The sequence below is a fragment of the Aotus nancymaae genome, unplaced genomic scaffold, assembly GCF_030222135.1.
Source record: "Aotus nancymaae isolate 86718 unplaced genomic scaffold, 86718_ANA_hifiasm-v0.15.2.pri h1tg000051l, whole genome shotgun sequence".
NCBI lineage: Eukaryota > Metazoa > Chordata > Mammalia > Primates > Aotidae > Aotus > Aotus nancymaae.
In genome coordinates, this window is record NW_026988465.1 from 1187477 (window position 1) to 1205279 (window position 17803).

Genomic DNA, 17803 nt, shown 5'->3' on the forward strand with positions numbered 1-17803 from the left:
CAGGAATCTGAGCCTCTGTGCTTCTTACGGTCACCAAATGCCTGAGTGGCTCTTACAGTATTTTATTTTTATTTTATTTATTTATTTATTTATTTATTTTGAGACGGAGTTTCGCTCTTGTTACCCAGGCTGGAGTGCAATGGCGCGATCTCGGCTCACCGCAACCTCCGCCTCCTGGGTTCAGGCAATTCTCCTGCCTCGGCCTCCCGAGTAGCTGGGATTACAGGCACGTGCCACCATGCCCAGCTAATTTTTTGTATTTTTAGTAGAGACGGGGTTTCACCATGTTGACCAGGATGGTCTCGATCTCTTGACCTCGTGATCCACCCACCTCGGCCTCCCAAAGTGCTGGGATTACAGGCGTGAGCCACTGCGCCCTGCAGTATTTTATTTTTAAAACCCCACAGCTCAAGGCATGAAGACTCGGGTGCTTTTCTAGCTCCCCGTGAGAAATGCGGAGACAGCAGAAGTCTTCCCATCACAGCTGCTATCCCTCAGCTTCGCAGGGATGGGGAAGTAGGTTCCCAAGGATACTGGCCTCTCCCCTACACCGGTGTGACTGAGGCTGATGCAAACGTGCCTGTGAGCGGTGATGGAACCACAAAGCCTTAGGTTCTAGAACTATTAATGGCAAAAACTGTGATGACTGCCTTTAATTCTGCACCAACCTAGTATTACCAGTCACAGAGGCTAAGTTCTGGTCTGATTTTGTTTTACAGGGGAAAAGTCTGTTCAATTTTCAAGCAATTCATTGAATAGGTCTATAAAAAGAGATAAAACTGATTTCTGCTGGGCGTGGTGGCTCACACCTGTAATCCCAGCACTTTGGAAGGCCGAGGCTGGTGAATCACAAGGTCAAGAGATCGAGACCATCCTGGCTAACATGGTGAAACCCTGTTGCTACTAAAAATACAAAAAAAAAAAAAAAAAAATTAGCTGGGCATGGTGGCACACACCTGCAGCCCCAGCTACTCAGGAGGCTGAGGCAGGAGAATCGCTTGAACCCGGGAGGCGGAGGGTGCAATGAGCCGAGATCACTCCACTGCACTCCAGCCTGGGCGACGGAGTGAGACTCCACCTCATAAAAATAAAAATAAAAAATAAAAAATAAATTTCTTATACTTCCTGACTAAAGTTAAGAGGCCCCAGAGCACAGAGCCCATGGCAACTCCCGCCACGGCTCCCCAGACATAGATCAAAGGCACTCCTGGAAGCATGGGCTACCACAGGCGCATCCTTATAACTGGGGTCCACGGGGGTCAATGGAGGCCAGGAACCTGCTCCTCACTTCCTCAATCATGTGCCAGCTGCCCCTTGGCCTGGCTCAGCTGGTATCCTAGCAGGCATCCCTGCTTGGCAGTGTCTGACCTGCCCCCTCCACTGACCTCAGCCACACAGGCCCAGGCAGCCAGCTGTGCAGGGTATAAGGGTCCAAGAGGGGCAGGCTCTGTGGTCTGTGAGTCACCCACTAGTAAACCCCGGGGCCTCCATCCACGTGGCCTGTGCCTACACCCAAGCACAATGCCCTGGCCGTCACCAGAGGAAGGGACTGGACCACCCTCTGCCGTCTCCCCCAACCTCACCGCACCTCCCCGCATGCTGGGGCGAGCAGGGGAGAGAAGGAATAAAAACAGAAAACAACAAAAGTAAAGACTCTCTGGATGCCTCTTCCCCAAGCCCTGAATTCCTTGCATAGAATTTCAAATATTTACATACTGCAATTTACACAGAATTTCAAACATTTATATACTACAAGATGTATATATGCGCCACTCTTTCAACCAAACTGCTTTGATCCTCTGCTCGCTACAGGGAAGTCTACCAAGGAAAAGGAAGCCGATTCAAAATTCCGAAAAAGTTGTTTTTAAAGAAAAGACAACTATATAACTCATTCCCACAAAGTGCCTCTTTATTCAAAGACACGCAAAACTACTGTTCTATTTCAACTATTCTTACAGCTAGAATACTAGTTTTAAGTTGATCAAATGATGACACAGGAGTTGTATTCCGTTTACAAGATCGGCTTCTTGCACAGTCAATGCATCCGGCATATGTATACTCATTTCATAGGACAGAAAGCGCGATCTAACAGTTTGTATTACAGAGGTTCGTAACGCTTTTATCTTTTCTTGGCTGACGTCTCTTTGGCTACATTTTTTATCTGATTCATGTGCAGCTCTTGGTTGGCTTGCTAACCTCCAAGGGTAACACTAGGGAGATAAATACATTCTGTGGTACACTGGTCTCCTTTTAGTATGACCAAATTTAGCAAATAAAACACGGCATGCCTAATTAAATGTGAATTTCAGATAAACAATGAATAATGCAAAAGCAGGGACAGACTTACACTAAAAACATATTTGCTGCTTATTTGACATTCAGACCTAACTTTGGATCCTGTATTTTATCTGCCTACACTACCTTCTTTGTGACTCATCTTCCAGACTAAACTACAGAAAGGCAAGTGTACCTGCTCGGACCCCTGGAGACCCTGTTAATATTTTAGTTGAGCATGCAGACCCTTCTCGACCTGACCCCAGCCCACCTACCTCACCAACTCTGAGCCCTGAAAAACACACCCTCATGCCAACCCCGAGACACAGGCCCTCGCTGCCCAGCAGCCTCCAGGAGAGCTGTCCTCCGGCCTCCCCCACCTCGAGGCTCACAATGGGGCAAATCAACTCGGGCAAAAGCCACCTGCTCTGTGACGATGGGACTGGGTCCTCCCTGTGGGCCCAGAAAGCCCATCCCGCCCTCTACAGCCTCTCGCTCCTCTACGATGACTGTGCTTCACCTGCGGGTCTCCCCAGGGACTAGTGGGAGCCACAGGGCAGGAGGCGCCTCAGGCTCATCTCCCTGTGACCAGCAACCAGCACCGTGCCCGGCCCATGGAAGGGATGCGATGTTCGCTGGCTGTTTGCTGGCAGAATAAACTTGTATCAGACGAGGCAGGTGTTAGTAGACAGGTGTTAGTCACTCTCCTGTGTGGGTTCCAGCTGCCCTGTGGCAGCACCCCAGTCTCGGTCTTGTCATTACCCTCAGCCTGACCCCAGCAGGCTCTTAGGTCACCAGCCTCAAAGGAGAGTCTCAAGGGCCAAGTAGCAGTAAAACTGCTGAGCCATGCTGGTTTGATTTCATTTGCAGAAATGTGCAGAACCACATTGCCTCCTTTCACCTGTTTTTATGTTTCTGGATGGAAGCCAAATTGTGTTCCTTGAGTATGTAAACATGCTTACCAACCAAACAAAAGCAGCCTGGGAAAATTTAAATGGGGAAAGTGAAGAGCTGGAATCCCTCCCTGCAAGCACAGAAACGACCAGTGCTTACTCTTTAAGCTCTAGGCTTTTTAGTTAGGGCTACTTCTATTAATGAATTCCCTGTTCCGGCTGCTCGTGGTGACAAGCTGCCATCTGGATCAGCTTTCTCAGGACACTGTGGTCCCTTCTCCACGGAGATAGTCCACCTGAAAGACAAGTGCTGGTCCCTTCACCAGGAGGGGTCGCAGCTGATTCACGAAGTGATGAATTCTGCTAAACTTACTGAAACCCACCTGATTGACAGCAGCACAGAGCACAGCCACGAGAATGTGGTCAGGTGCTGCCCTGAGCAGCAAAGGCCTCCCCGCCCCCAATCAAGACGAGGCCCCCGCAAGAGGCTACAGACAGCCTGGCCTTCTTAAAATGCCAAAGTTCACATCTCCCTACTCCCCCCTTCAATTGTTTTTAAAATGTTTTAAATACATCAAACGGATGGGTGTATTTGATGCGGAAGGAAAATGCTTTAAAAAAAAAAATTGTGCCGCTGTCCACTGGGACCACAGTGCAGAAATGAAAGAAGTCTTCATTTTGCAATTTTGGATGGTTTTACTCTCTGTTTCACAGCTGAAAACCTCAAATGCCTGCTGCCACCACCCCAAATGACAACTACTCAAATTTATAAAGAAAAAGTTCTGAGCAGAATCCGCGTTTAAGACACTGCTTTATTTTCCAGGGACAGATGAGAACTGTGAGTTTAAGAGTACTGCTGCCCCCAGGGCAAACTATTGTGCATATCTGCGTTTCTTTCTATCCTACCTGGTGTACGCTTCCTTCGTAACTCAAGTGCTTCGGCTTCCAATGGCTAGTGGAACTTTTCCAAATGTCACCTTTTCCAAATATCATAAGCAACGATTTGAAAACTTGTTCTCAGCACTGCACTTAAATACAACTAAGATAATCTAAAACTTTTGCTTTTATATTCCAAATATTGTTAATGGCATGACAATTCTGTGCGGTTCTTGTCCGAGTTAGTTTTACCGTCTGAGATCACACAGATAAATACCGCAGGCAGGTAACAGGGGTGCCTATTCTCTAAGAGAGCCGTAAAACGGAAGCAGAGCCGCTTGAGTCGGCTTTCAGGAATGGCCAGAAGGGGGCGCGCGCACTCTGCAGAAAACGCAGGACGGCGTTCACTGCAACGCACGCTTAAGGACGTTTTAAACTCAGAGCGCACAGCCCGGAAACTGTTCTAATTTCTGATAAAGTATAATCACTAATATGACCTCAACTTTTAAAATGTCATCCTACACAATTTGTGACATGAGAATTTCATCCAGATGTAGCCAAACAGTTAAGAATTTGAAACCAAAAAACTGGTAACACAACCTTACATAAACACCAGCGGGCCGACTGGACACGCATTTGGGGGCTGAGTATCAGCAGGAGGCAGTGGTGTGACTTTTCTTTCTAAAGGAGTTTGGCCTGGGAAGTTGAAAACACAGCGTGGTATCTGTCAGTTTGGGATTCGCTGCTTTCTGCGAACACAAGCACCCGATTTGTTCTTGGAGACAGAACTGAACGCGCTGGAGTCAGCACAAGGATCTGACAGTGAGAGCCAACATAAACAACCCGGCTCCAGAATCGCACTTTTTTGGGAAGTGGAGGCTTTGGGCTCCACACTTGTGGTAACTGGCCCAGCTTCCTCAGGGAGGCCCTTGGCCATCGGACTCTAGCGGGAGGGTGTCCTGCTCCCGCAATTCTGAAACTCCAAGACGGACGCTGCTCGGGTGCGCTGGGAGGTCACGCATGAAGGAGCGTCCACTATCCAAAAACAGGCCTGTCTGAGCGCTCCGAGGACGCTTTCCCACACGCACACAACAGACAGCCCCGGGGAAATGCTCTTCGCAGTGAACTTTCAGACTAAATCATAAATTACATTTCCATTGTGTCCTTTCCATTTAACAAACGTGCCCATCAGCACACTACACAGACGCAGAAGTGGAGGGGGGATGGAGCCTCATCTCGTGTCTGCATAGGAGACAGACACTCTTTAAAGGTGGAGTATAATACACGTTTTGGAAAATAAATATCTAAAATGTTTCAGGAAAATCTTTAAAACTTCCTTAGTACCTGTTTTCTAAACAGGCAGTCAATACTTAGAAGCAGCCAGTTAAGAACGCACTAGCTGGTGATTAGATGGATAACTAAGCATCCCAAGGAAGTTCCAACTCCCCGGGAACCTGGGGCTGCTCTCTGCTCTCCGAGACTCATGCGCTTCCACCTGCGCCAGGACAGAAGGCCTCCCCCCAACACCTCCACCCTGCAATGCACCAGGGGCGCCCCGCAGCTGGTCCACTGCCACCCCTACTCCCCACCCTACATCTTTTCAGGAGTGAAGAGCTGAGCTGAGAACACAGGAGGAAGAGATGGAAGGGGTGGAGGAAACAGAGAACACCCGGAGGGCCCAAGCCGGGGCCTGAGGGAAGCCTCCCTGCCTTCCTCTGCAGCAGCTACTGCCTCCTGCACCTGGGACGAGGTCCTGGAGTGAGTGGAAAAGAAGTGTTTGACTTAACCTTACTGAGCTCTGCTCTTCCCCTAATCCTGCCTTCTCTAGGCCTTTTCATTTTTCTCCCCACTAAAAGTCAAATCCCCTGCCTAAATTTTACACTCAACATTCTCCAACAGCTATCCACTTAGCCAGTCGGGCTTGCAGCAACACAGGTACCCAGGGGGAGCGGCCCACCCAGGCGGGAAGGAAGCACTTGGCTCGCTCTACCCAAAGCACCACTGCTCCTCCTCCACCAGGCTGGGGATACCATGGCCAACAAGATGGACGAGAGCCCGGCCTCCTGGCACCTTCATGCTAGCCAGGAGGGCCAGAAGGAGGCAAATGCGGACCACAAAGTGTCCCCCACCTGGCAAATCCGGATGCCAGGAGGAGGTACAGCAGGGGATCCCCCCACTCCGGGGCAGGAGGCAGCCTGAAGGTTAAGCAGATATAAGGGTGAAAGCGGTTGGGGAAAAGGGGAGTGTGATGGGGAATGTGGAAGGCAGGAGTGGGGAGAGCTGAGACCAGTAAAGACAAGCAGGGTCTCACAAATCCTGTGAAAGGAGGTGACAGCTTCCCATGGAGGTTCTGGCCACAAGAACTCTGTGCACTTGGCAATCCTTATTTATTTTTATTTATTTTATTTAGAGACAAAGTCTTGCTCTCGTCACCCAGGCTGGAGTGCAGTGGCACAATCTCAGCTCACTGCAACCTCCAGGGTTCAAGCAATTCTCCAGCCTCAGCCTCCCGAGTAGCTGGGACTACACGCGTGTGCTACCACACCCAGCTAACTTTTGCATTTTTAGTAGAGATGGGGTTTCACCATGTTGGCCTGGCTGGTCTCGAATTCCTCACCTCAAGTGATCCGCCCGCCTCGGCCTCCCAAAGTGCTGGGATTACAGGCGTGAGTCACCACATCCAACAATTCTTTCTTAGGATCACAGGTACCCTGGCCCCAGGATTCCACGGTAATCCAAGCCTGGCCCACACCCAGCACCAGTTCTAGTTTCTGGACCAGCAAGGCCACAGGCCCAGTCCTAGGGATCCCACTGAAGTCGGTGATGACCCCCTTTGTGGGCTCTCCTCTCTCTCTTTAGCCAGGGCAAGGGTATTCTCCCAGGGAGGATGGGGGGCCACACCCAGAAGGGGGTAGGCACATGAGTGAGCTGGTCCTGCCAAGAGCCAGCCTCCAGCACTCTCCCACAGACCACTGTCATCAAGGGAATGCAGCACATGCCAGGGCAAAGGGCAGACGGTCCCAAAGCCAGCAGCCTGCACGCATCCAGCCTGGTGCTGGGCACTCTGTGGATACCATTGATTTTGGTGCTCACAACTGCCCTGCATGCAGATGTTATTATTGCTATAGCATCAACAACGCACCCGAGGCTTGAGGAAATGAGCCACTTGCCTGGAGTGAAATGTGGGTGGCAAGGCCAGCATCCAACCCCATCTGTCTGGGTCCAAAGCCAGTGCCTTCAGTCTGAGCCTGACCCCTCCTATGAAGGAAGGCCTGGCTGTGTCCCCAGGTGGGGGATCCCTGAACCTGACCCTTCTCACTGTTACCGAGCTGTGTCCTGGGTAGCTGAGCCACGGGCTGACCCCTCCCACCATGGCCCAGCTGTGTCCCAGGTGGGTCACCCAGAAATCTGGCAGGCCTCAATCTTCTGTGGTGAGACTGAGAGCTAGCACCAGTCAAAGTCTGAACTCCAAGCTCTGCCCTCCCCTTCTGCGCCCCGTCCAACGGCTGCCCACCTTGTGTTTTCCTCTGAGTCTAACACATAAGCAGTTTCTTAAAAATGGGAAGAAACCCTGCAGGTGTAAGTTGGCAAAAGAGCTGCATGTCCCCACTCCCTGTGGGGCAGGGCAAGAGGGGGCACGGCTAGAGGTGTCTGTCTGGAGAAGAATGTCACCACACGTGGTGTGCGCTCAGCTCCTCTCACCACCAAGCAGGAAGCTCAGATCGAGGTGCTCCTGAGCTGAGTCCCGGCTGCTCTGTGAGGAAGCTGCGGCTTTTCAGCACCGACCGCCACCGTGGAAGGCAGTAGCCCTGGAGGCAGGTCCGTCTGTGGAAGTTTCCGGTCTCCAGCTAGGAGGTGAGCTCAGGTGTCACCTGGGGTCCAGGAGCTCAATCTGAGATGTCAGGGGCCGCAAACCAAACACAGCCCAGTGGTCCTTTACAGAAAAGGAAGAGGATCCCAGGTACAGCAGGATAGGGGAAGCAGAGTGGAAGGCAGGATTTGGGCTTGGGAAAGAAGAGCCAGACAGAAGGAAGAGAGAGGAAGAGGAGGCTGCGTGAAGGTGGGTGGTCCCACGGGAGCCCCGGCAGGGCGCCCCCAGTGTGGTGACTTGGCCAGGTCAAAAGAGTCAAAAATAGGTCTGTGAGTCAGAAAAGAAGATCCAAGTCCCCTGAGAAGTGAAACTACCCCTGCTGGGTGGGGCCGAAGGACACAGGTGAAGTTCTGCATCGGGGCAGGGCTGTGGCTGGAGGCAAAGGGCAGGCTCACCCAGCACCCCACTTGCAAGGGCCCACCAACTGGGCCAGAGATGGCGCCTCTGTGCCCCTGCTCTGCTGCCTGGGACCAGTGTGGCCCATGATCATTTTTTAGCCACTGTCACTAAGAAAGGAAATTCTCTGGCTTTGCAGTTGGCCCCTCAGGTGGGAGTCTCCCTTGTGTTTCAGGGTAACACAGCGCTTCCCCCGTCATTGTCCACCTGAGAACAGCATGAGCAGGTTCAGGCCCTGGATCAAAGCACGCATCTTCCTAGAACTGTCACCGTTGTGGAACTCAGGCAGTCACACCTATGCCCAGCCCTTTTCTGATAATGTCCCGGATGCTAGTTCCCCGGTACTCAGCTCTCAAGTCTGAGAGTCTCCTAGCATGCGGGTAGATGAATATTCCTTGGTGATGAAGGTGAGCACAGGCAGGTACATTAGCACCACACGGGCTCATGATCACAGGCCTTATTAAGAAAAAATGCTAAAATGCCACCTCCCAAGCTGCCCTCCTGAGCCACCTTTCGCCTCATGCCAGCTCCTCCTGTAGACTCCTTCATGGCAATCCTGCCAGTCCTGCACCTCAGGCTGAAAACGCTGGGATCATCCACACACTCCTCTGCATCCCACGTCTGGCCTTGCAGTGCCCCCGTGTCTCTCCCTCAATGCAAATCAGCATTTGCCCACTTCTCCCACCTGCTCTGCTGCACCAGGCCCCAGCACCTGCCTTCCTTGGTCTTTCTCAGGACAGCAGCCCGAGTTTGAGTCAGGCCACATCACTTCTCTGCTCAGAGCCCTCTCTGAATCAAAGAGCCCAAATGTCACCACAACATGCCCCTCTCCCTCCCTTCCTGACCAACACTCTCCACACCAGCCATTGCACCTCCTCACTCCCCAACCCCACCAGGCACACGCCGGCCTCAGGGCCTTTGCACTGCTCTTCCCACTGCCTAGAATCCTCTTCTGAGGTACCCACTGGCTTGCTCCCTCCTTTCCTTCAGGTCTCTATTCAAAGGTCACTTGTCCCTGATCTCCCTGTCTAAATGCAAAACCCCTTCCCTGCTCCTGCAAGTCACAGCTCCTTTCTTTGCTTACTTTTTCCTTTTGAACATTATCAGTATCTCTTATATTTTGTTACTTATTTACCTTGTTTATTATTGGATTTCTCCCAACCAGAATGTAAGAATCATGAGGGCAGGGATGTTCTTGGTCTCTTGTTCACTGCTGTGCCACCCTCACCTAGACACGTGGTAGGCAGTGTGCAGACATTTGATGGAATGAATGAACGCAAAACCAAAATGTGGATTGTACAGCTGCTAAGAATCAAAGATCACCTGACTACTCGGGAATACAATTTGTTGCTGCAGGGGTGACCTGGTTGGCTCAGACATGACAAAGCCTGAAACTATGAAAACAATGACCAAAAAAGTCTAGGAGCCTCAAACTGCCAGTAAGGAAATCCAGCATGTTAATGTTTTAAAGCCTAAACCTTCCTACATGTGAGAGATGTAAGTAAGGGTAACCCTGAACCATGTTAGGTATCTCCACAGACGGCTTTTAAATGAAAGACTTGGGCCCACTGGTGTTGAGTTTGGAAAATGCAAGAATGGAACACCTTGGTAACCCAGCGATAATATCCCCAGTAAACAGTTAGCTCCCTCCCCTAGGGCTGGGAGACAAGAAAGGGAGACGGGGCATATCCGATCCAGATGGAGAAGGTCAGGTGGGAGAACGAGAGTGCGAGGTAAGGGGCTAGAAAACAGAAGCTGGGCAAGTCCTGCGGACAGCCTGGTACAACCTTACACAAACAGAAGGCCAGCAGGGTGCGCTAGTGAGCACTGCCTCCACTCCAGGCAAGGGTTGACTTATCCCAGCAGATGTGAAACATACAAGGCCCAAGGACAGCCTCCAAGCACCACTCCACAGTGTGTGTGCAGAGAGAGAAAAAGCACTTTCTTTCCCACTGCAATACTCAAGGGACCAAGAAAAGGGCTCAGCATCCATTTAATTGCTAGTAGATTCAAAGCTGCAAATGGGGCCAAGGTTCCTATACCCTCCAACGGTGTGCAGACACTTCCAAGAGCCAGCAGAAGCTCAGAAACCCAGATTTCCTCACAAAGCTCTTAAATGGAACTAGAGGACGCATATCTAACCCAGCCCAGAAACAGTTCAATACATGTAAACTGGGGAATCTGATAGGGAATTATGCAGAGAAAAGCTGGCATTGTCAATACAGCACAGCAGAGCACACACATCTGGCTGCCTTTTGTGTTTATAGTTCGTATATCCAGACAATCTTTTTATGCAAATAATAAATCTGCATAGAAATAAGGTGCAATCTGCTTTTACATTACTGGGATATATTTTACTTGGCAAATAATTTCCCTGGACTTAAAAGGATCAAAGAAAATGAAAGGACTTCCCTGGCGCTGCACAACAAAACCCACGTGGTGCTGGGCAGGGACCAGCTAACTGCCCAGAGGAAATCCAAGCACTAGAATGGAGGCAGGACTTATGGTTCCCGCTGTGCCCCCAGGCTACCTTCTTCACCCTCTCCAGGGGGTGCCAGACTGGCCCTTGCAGGTGTCTCCACCACCAGGACTCAACAGAGGCAGCAGCTTCAACAGTTCCATGGTGAGCTGTTAGAAAGCCCTTTTCTTGGGAGGCTGACACGGGCGGATCACGAGGTCAGGAGATCAAGATCATCCTGGCTAACATGACGAAACCCTGTCTCTACTAAAAATACAAAAAATTAGCCAGACATGGTGGCACGAGCCTGTAGTCCCAGCTACTCTGGAGGCTGAGGCAGGAGAATCACTTGAACCCAGGAAGAGGAGGTTGCAATGAGCCAAGATGGCACCACTGCACTCCAGCCTGGGCAATAGAGAGAAACTCCGTCCCAAAAGAAAAAAAAAAAAAAATCCTTTACACCCAGCTGCTGGGCCTCACACTTACCACCCACCAACCTTGCCACCATCCTCTGACCCCTATTTCTGATTCGCGTTCCCCTTGAGGTACTTGGAGGTAGCTCTCATAGCCCTTCCGAGTCTTTTCTCCATGGTGGTAATCATGCACGTCTTCAACCTTTCTTCACTCTTTGGAGACACTCTTGCATGTCCACACACCTGGTGACCACGTAAGGGACCCAGCACAATTCACAATTCACATGAGCGCAAAAGAGGTGGAGCCAGGGCGTGTGCAGGGCAAGTCTAGTTCCACACACGCCCTCCCTGCTGCTCCAGGTCAGGCATTTCTACCTGCGTGGAGGCGACTGAAACCACACCCTTTTTCCACCGTCTGGCCCAACCCCAGCGAGAAGCAGTTGATACGGGTGGTAAAATGACAACTGGCATGAAAGACCTGTTCTTGTCAGACCCTCCACCGTGTCTTTCAGTCCTCACAAATGTCAGAAGCCACAGGTACAAAGTTAACAGGGGAGGACTTGCAACCAGCCTGCCTAGGGTCACAGAGCTAGGACGCCTGACCACAGCCAGGCTCAGGATTCCATGTGTTTAAGCCTCGTTCCAGGAAAGGTCATTGAATAAACCGCTGTTCCTTCACGATGCTTTCCTAATTTGGGCATTCATTTGTTAAATTTAAAATATCATAACAAATAGCAAATCCAAGGAAAACTGCTTCGATGCTTGAAATAACACCAAACTGTCTGGAGAACAGCTATAAATGTGAGGCTCTGGGGAGCAGAGGGAGGCCTGAAAGGCGGGCCTTCTCACTCAGGGACTCAACTGGCTGGCTGTGGGAGCCCTTCCAAAGGATGCGTCATGAGAACCCAGCTAATTATCCACGCAATTCACACTGGGGTGGGGGCCATCGCCAGGGGAAAGCCGAGGCTATCTCAAGACCGCAGCCAGACAGGAGGCTGGGGAGACTTGCACGGGCCACCCTCTGCTTTAGTAACTTGGCCCCAAGCTTCCGGCGGGGGGTGGGGGCGGTGGTCTCTGCTTAGAGGAGGACTTCGAAAAGGAAGGCTACTGGGTCACTGTCCCAATGATCTGAGCTACAGGTGGTCACACACTGGAGAGTGGGGGGAGGCCCGGCTCGGAAGTCCTCTCGTCTTCCCACCCCTTCTCCCGTCCTGGCCCTCACAGGCAGCTCCTCTCCCCAGCCTCCCCCCTGCACCGTGCAATTCCTCCCGTCTCAACTCCAGCACCTCTCTCTTGCGTCCTCCCTGCCTCCAGCCCCCTCTCAGCTTGGCCTCCAAAAGGAAGTTCGGGCAGAGCCGTAGGAAAAGGGAAGCCACCACGATTTCTGAAAACAACAATTCCCGCGGGCCAGGACGGTCACAAGGTCGGGGAGGAAGCGGCGCAGCTGATCAAATGCGAGTGGGACTAGCCCCCTGGGGTGGGGTTGGGGGACCCTGGTTGTCTGCGGCAGCCGCTGGCGGGGCGGCCCCTCCGAAGAGGGACGGAAGGACTGCGTGGCACCCTCGCACTCAAAGAGCGGGGTCGCGCCCTCCGCGGGGAGATCTCGGGGGTGGCTGCTACACCCGACGCGACTCCTAGCTTCAAACCCCGCAGTTAACTGCTCCCGACGCTTTCCCAGAGCGCCCGCCGGCCTGCCCTTCCGAGGTACCCAGCAGGGGGCTGGGGCCCGGCCGACCCTGGGAGCCGCTCAGCACCGGGCGCCCCCGCCCTCCTCGGAAGTGACTCGTCCTCGGGACGGTCCGCCGCCCGCCCTGCCGGTCTCGACCCTTTCCCGACCCATTTCACTCCTCCGTCGGGGGCACCCCCAGGCTCAGCAGGCCCCCGTCCCCCTGCCCGCCGCCCAGGCACCCCTAGTCTGCGGACAGGAGGGAGAAGTCGCAATCTCGGGTGAAGTCTCTTCCCCGCCTCCTCCGTGCACTTCCAGGCGGCCTCCGCCCCGCGCCCTCGGCCCCGCGCCCCCGGCCCCACACCTTGCCGCAGCGGCCCCCGCGCCAGCTCGGGCCGATCCTCGGGGAAGGCGTCGCGCAGGCGCTGCCAGAGGCGGCCCAGGTCGGCGAGGCTGCGGTGCAGGTAGAGCACGCTGCGGTCCGACCACTCCGTGCGGATCTCGAAGAACTCCTCCTCGTCGCCGCGCCGGCTGACGATGAGCCTGCGGATGCCGTTCACCCAGCAGCCGCGCACGAACATGTTCACGAGCGACGTGCCCTCAAACACCGCCGAGGCCATGCCGCGCGCATGCCCCCACCAAGGGCGCCCCGGCCCCGCCGCCCGCCTGCCCGCTCGCCCGCAGGAGGCGCGCCCCGGCCGGGGTAGTCCCGGGTCGGGCTGGGGTCAGGATCGTCCGGGGCGTGTCCGGGGCGTGTCCGGGGCCGGGGTCTGGGTCGTCCGGAGTCAGTCCGGGCCGGAGTCGTCCCGGGTCGGTCCGGGGCCGAGGTCGTCCGAGGTCAGCCTGGCACTCCAGGAGGCTGCGTGCGGCCCGCGCTCGGGGCGGCGCGGCGGCAAGTGGCTCGGACCGGCCGGGCGCGGCTTTATAAGGCGCTTCCCATCGCGGGCGGCGCGGTCGTCGACGTCGAGGCCCGGCCGCGTCCGCCTCCCGCCCGCCTCCCGGGAAACGGGCGCCGCGGGCAGCCCTGGAAGGGAAGAGGTCTGGCCGGCCGCGCCCCCGCCGCCTCCGCAGGGTCCTTGCTGCTGCGGCCGCGGGAACCCCCGGAGCTGGGAGCGGGCCCGAACCCCGAGCGCTCGCCCACGCCTCGCGCTTAGCGCCCCCCGCGCCTCCTCCCTCGCAGCCCCGGAGCCGCAGGTCGGTGACTGGACTAGCCAGGAAGGGAGGCGGGGCGGGCCCTGCTCGCCAAGCGCTCGGCGCAGACTTTTTTCTCTTTCCGTTTCGCGATCCTCGGGACCTCCCAGGGCTGGGAGCTGCGCGCCCCACCCGGCCCGCGAGGGGATGGCAACTGCCCGAGGTCCGGAGGCGGGGCCGCGAATGTCGGGGCGGGGGGCGCGGGCCGGGCCGAGCGCCGCCCCCACCCGGCCCGAGGAGGGCCCAGCCTGCGGCCGGCCCTCGGTGCCTCTTCGTCCCCGCGCCCCTCGGTGCCCCGTGTCCCGTCCTTGCCCCGCGTCCCTGCCCTGCGTCCTCCCGCGCATTCCGCTCGTGCCTTAGCCGCGCCAAAGCCCGGGCTGCGGCCAGACAGACCGCTGGGCAGCCCTCGGAGAAGTGGGAAGAGAGGAGAAAACAGTGGCGAAAAGAAGCTCTCCTGGGAAAGAGCGCCCTGGGGAGCCGGACGCCGTGGGTGCGCTTGAGGGGCCTCGGGAGTGGACCTGGGGAAACGGCCCGCATTGAAAACGGACTCAGCGGCGCGTTACTGAGGCCGTTCCTACTGGGAAGAGAATTGATAGCGCTTGTTTAAGAATTACAAGTTAGCTCCAGAAATGACTCGGGTGACCTCACAGCGTGTAGGCAGGGGTGGGAGAGCCAGGGCGAGCCCCTCACCCCACCCCATCCCCGTTCCCGCCCCCGCCCACGCGGCGCTCTGAAAAGCCTTGAAAGCCCAGCGCAAGAAAAGTTGGAGGCCCAAGGCAGGTGGCCCGCCTGGAGTCACTCCCGACCCAGATGTCCCCCACCACCATGACCAGCTTTTGTTATGACTGCGCCAGTAACTTGCAGATAGCCTAGCTTCACAGTTCTTCACCTGGACTGGGGCGGTGAACAGGTCAAGATGGAGAGTGCCAGGAGAGACTTTTCCTTTGTCTATGTTCTTACATACAGTTGTTCGTTAAATAAACGCATATGTTTCCTGTGTCATTTTGTATATGGAAACAGGGGCCGTGGGAACTGGAAGTAAATAGCCAGTGTGCCAGCAGCACTTGACTCTAGGTGGTGGGGATAAGTGCTCTTTTAACGACGGGACTAGCCCAAATGGGCCTACTCTGTTTATAACAAAATGTTGAGTTACCCTACAGGTATAGCAGAGCCAAAAACTGTAAGTCACAAAGCCCTAGGCATGCACAATACAAAAAGATTTGACCTAACACCACCCGGCACCAACTATTCCTCTCCTTGGAACGAAGAAGATTGAGACAAGACTGGAACCCGAACATGCGAACTCTCAGAAGGGAAGGGTCTCTGGGCCCAGAAGATAGGGACTAAAATCCACCTCAACATACCTTACCATAAATGGCCAAATTTGAAGGCCTTCAAACAGACCCTGCCAAGCCAACATTCCGAAGTCCTTTCCTTTGCCCTCTGCTTCATTAAAACTTGCCCCAGGCCCCAAATCAGGGAGAAAGATTTGAACCTGCCTCCTGTCTCCTTGCCGGCTGGTCTTGCAGTAAAGCCTTTCTTTTCTCAAAAGCCAGGACCATGGTATTGGCTTCTGTGTATGTCGGGCAGTGAGCCTGAGGCAGGAAAATAGGGTTGGGAGGCCGGGAACATAAGACCAATTCACATTTCAACTATAACAGGAAATATCCTCTCCAAAGGGCATACGCTGTAAAAGACTTGACTTTATCCTATCCATTTACATAGGGTGTAAGTGAAGTAACCAATGGAATCCTCTCGGGGGTATTTAAACTCCCCAAAATTCTGTAACGGGGCCTTTGAGCCCCTGTGCTCAAGCTGCTCCCACACTGTGGAGTGTATTTTCATTTTCAATAAATCTCTTTCATTCCTTCCTTGCTTTGTGTGTTTTGTCCAATTCTTTGTTCAAGACTCTGAGAACCTGGACACCCTCCACTGGTGACAATCATATTTTCTTCTCAGTATTTTTTTGTTACTTATTTTCTGAAAGTGCCAGGAAGAGGAGGGCAGGCAGGGGCCACCCCAAAATAGGCCAACCGTGGTATCATGGTGACCTCTAACCCCAGTCCCCAAGAATTTGAAAGTGATGACGACTGTTAGGAAGTGTTGGATTTAACTAAGTATGCAAGAAGACATCAGCGGTAGAACTGAGTATTTGACCCCAGTTTGGGACCTATGGTGTTACAGAAAAATACTCAGTAGCGCCGGGCGAGGTGGCTCACACCTGTAATCCTAGCACTTTGGGAGACCGAGGTGGGTGGATCACGAAGTTAGGCGTTCGAGACCAGCCTGACCAACATGGTGAAAGCCCATCTCTACTAAAAATACAAAAATTAGCCGTGTGTGGTGGCGCAAGCCTGTAATCCCAGCTACTCAGGAGGCTGAGGCAGGATAATCGCTTGAACCCGGGAGGCAGAGGTTGCGGTGAGCCCAGATCGTGCCACTGCACTCCAGCCTGGACAACAGGAGGAGACTCCATCTCAGAAAAAAGAAAAATATTCAGTAGCTACCCAGATTGGAATGTGTGGTGTGACTGGCTGGTATGCAGGATTTTTGCTCCTGAAAAAGTTGGGAAGCTTGCAGCAACTGCAGTGACTTCCAAACTGACTGGAAGAGAATTAAAAAAGACATAAACAAAGCAAAAAGACCAAGAAATGAGCAAATGAAGCAGCACCTGAAATCAACCATACAATTGAAGGAGCAACAGAATGGATTAAACAGAACATTGTGATCTCCAGTGGATGTGTGGGAGGCTTTTTGCTAAGACTTGCATCTTAAGAACATGAATGGTCCACCACAGCAGACTCAGCTATGAGAAGTGGCGGCAACACGGTGTCCTCTCTCAATAGTACATGCTGCCGGAGCTCAGAAAAACAACTAGCTGGACACTAGTGAACTCACAACTTAGCATTTTGCCATCTGGAGCCTGGCAAACTGCTATCTGCTGTAAAACAACTTACATGTCGGTGAGCAGTAGTATTTCTGAACAAAACGTGGCTTTTATCATTAAAAAAGTGCTTCTCTTTAGAAATTAGCCTATAAAATATCATCATTGGTTGTAGATGTGGATAGATAAGAAATCTGCTGCATTTATTGCCCTGTGAAATATAAATCCCCTTTTTACTTAGATAAGATTTTATGGCCGGGCATGGTACTTTGGGAGGCCAAGGTGGGTAGATCACCTGAGGTCAGGAGTTCAAGACCAGCCTGGCCAAAATGGTGAAACCCTCTCTCTACTAAAACTACAAAAAAACGACCCGAGCGTGGTGGAGGGTGCCTGTAATCCCAGCTACTCAGGAGGCTGAGGCACGAGACTCTCTTGAACCCAGAAGGTGAAGGTTGCAATGAGCCGAGGTTGCGCCACTGTACTCCAGCCTGGGTGACAGAGTGAGACCCTGTCTCAAATAAATAAATAAATAAGATGTTCTTCATCATGCTTTACAGTATAATGCCAGAATTTTAAAATTTGTTTTATAGCCGGGCGTGGTGGCTCACACCTGTCATCCCAGCACTTTGGGAGGCCGAGGAGGGTGGATCACCTGAGGTCGGGAGTTCGAGACCAGCCTGACCAACATGGAGAATCCCTGTCTCTACTAAAAATACAGAATTAGCCGGGCATGGTGGCACATGCCTTTAATCCCAGATACTCAGGAGGCTGAGGCAGGAGAATCACTTGAACCTGGGAGGTGAAGGTTGTGGTGAGCCAAGATCGCACCCTTGCTCTCCAGCCTGGGCAACAAGACTGAAACTCTGTCTCAAAAAAAAAGA

General features: G+C 53.3%; 1 protein-coding gene and 1 pseudogene across 1 annotated transcript in view; one reads left to right on the forward strand and one right to left on the reverse strand.

The window, feature by feature from the left end:
* PXDC1 (PX domain containing 1) overlaps positions 1 to 13467 on the reverse strand; it is a 29456-nt gene extending 15989 nt beyond the window's left edge. The window contains exon 1 of the mRNA XM_021672662.2: positions 13212 to 13467. Coding sequence (XP_021528337.2) covers positions 13212 to 13467 — 256 coding nt within the window. The remainder of the gene's footprint in view (positions 1 to 13211) is intronic.
* A 2614-nt stretch (positions 13468 to 16081) lies between these two features.
* LOC135269276 (FUN14 domain-containing protein 1-like) lies at positions 16082 to 16813 on the forward strand (annotated as a pseudogene).
* Positions 16814 to 17803: the final 990 nt, after the last annotated feature.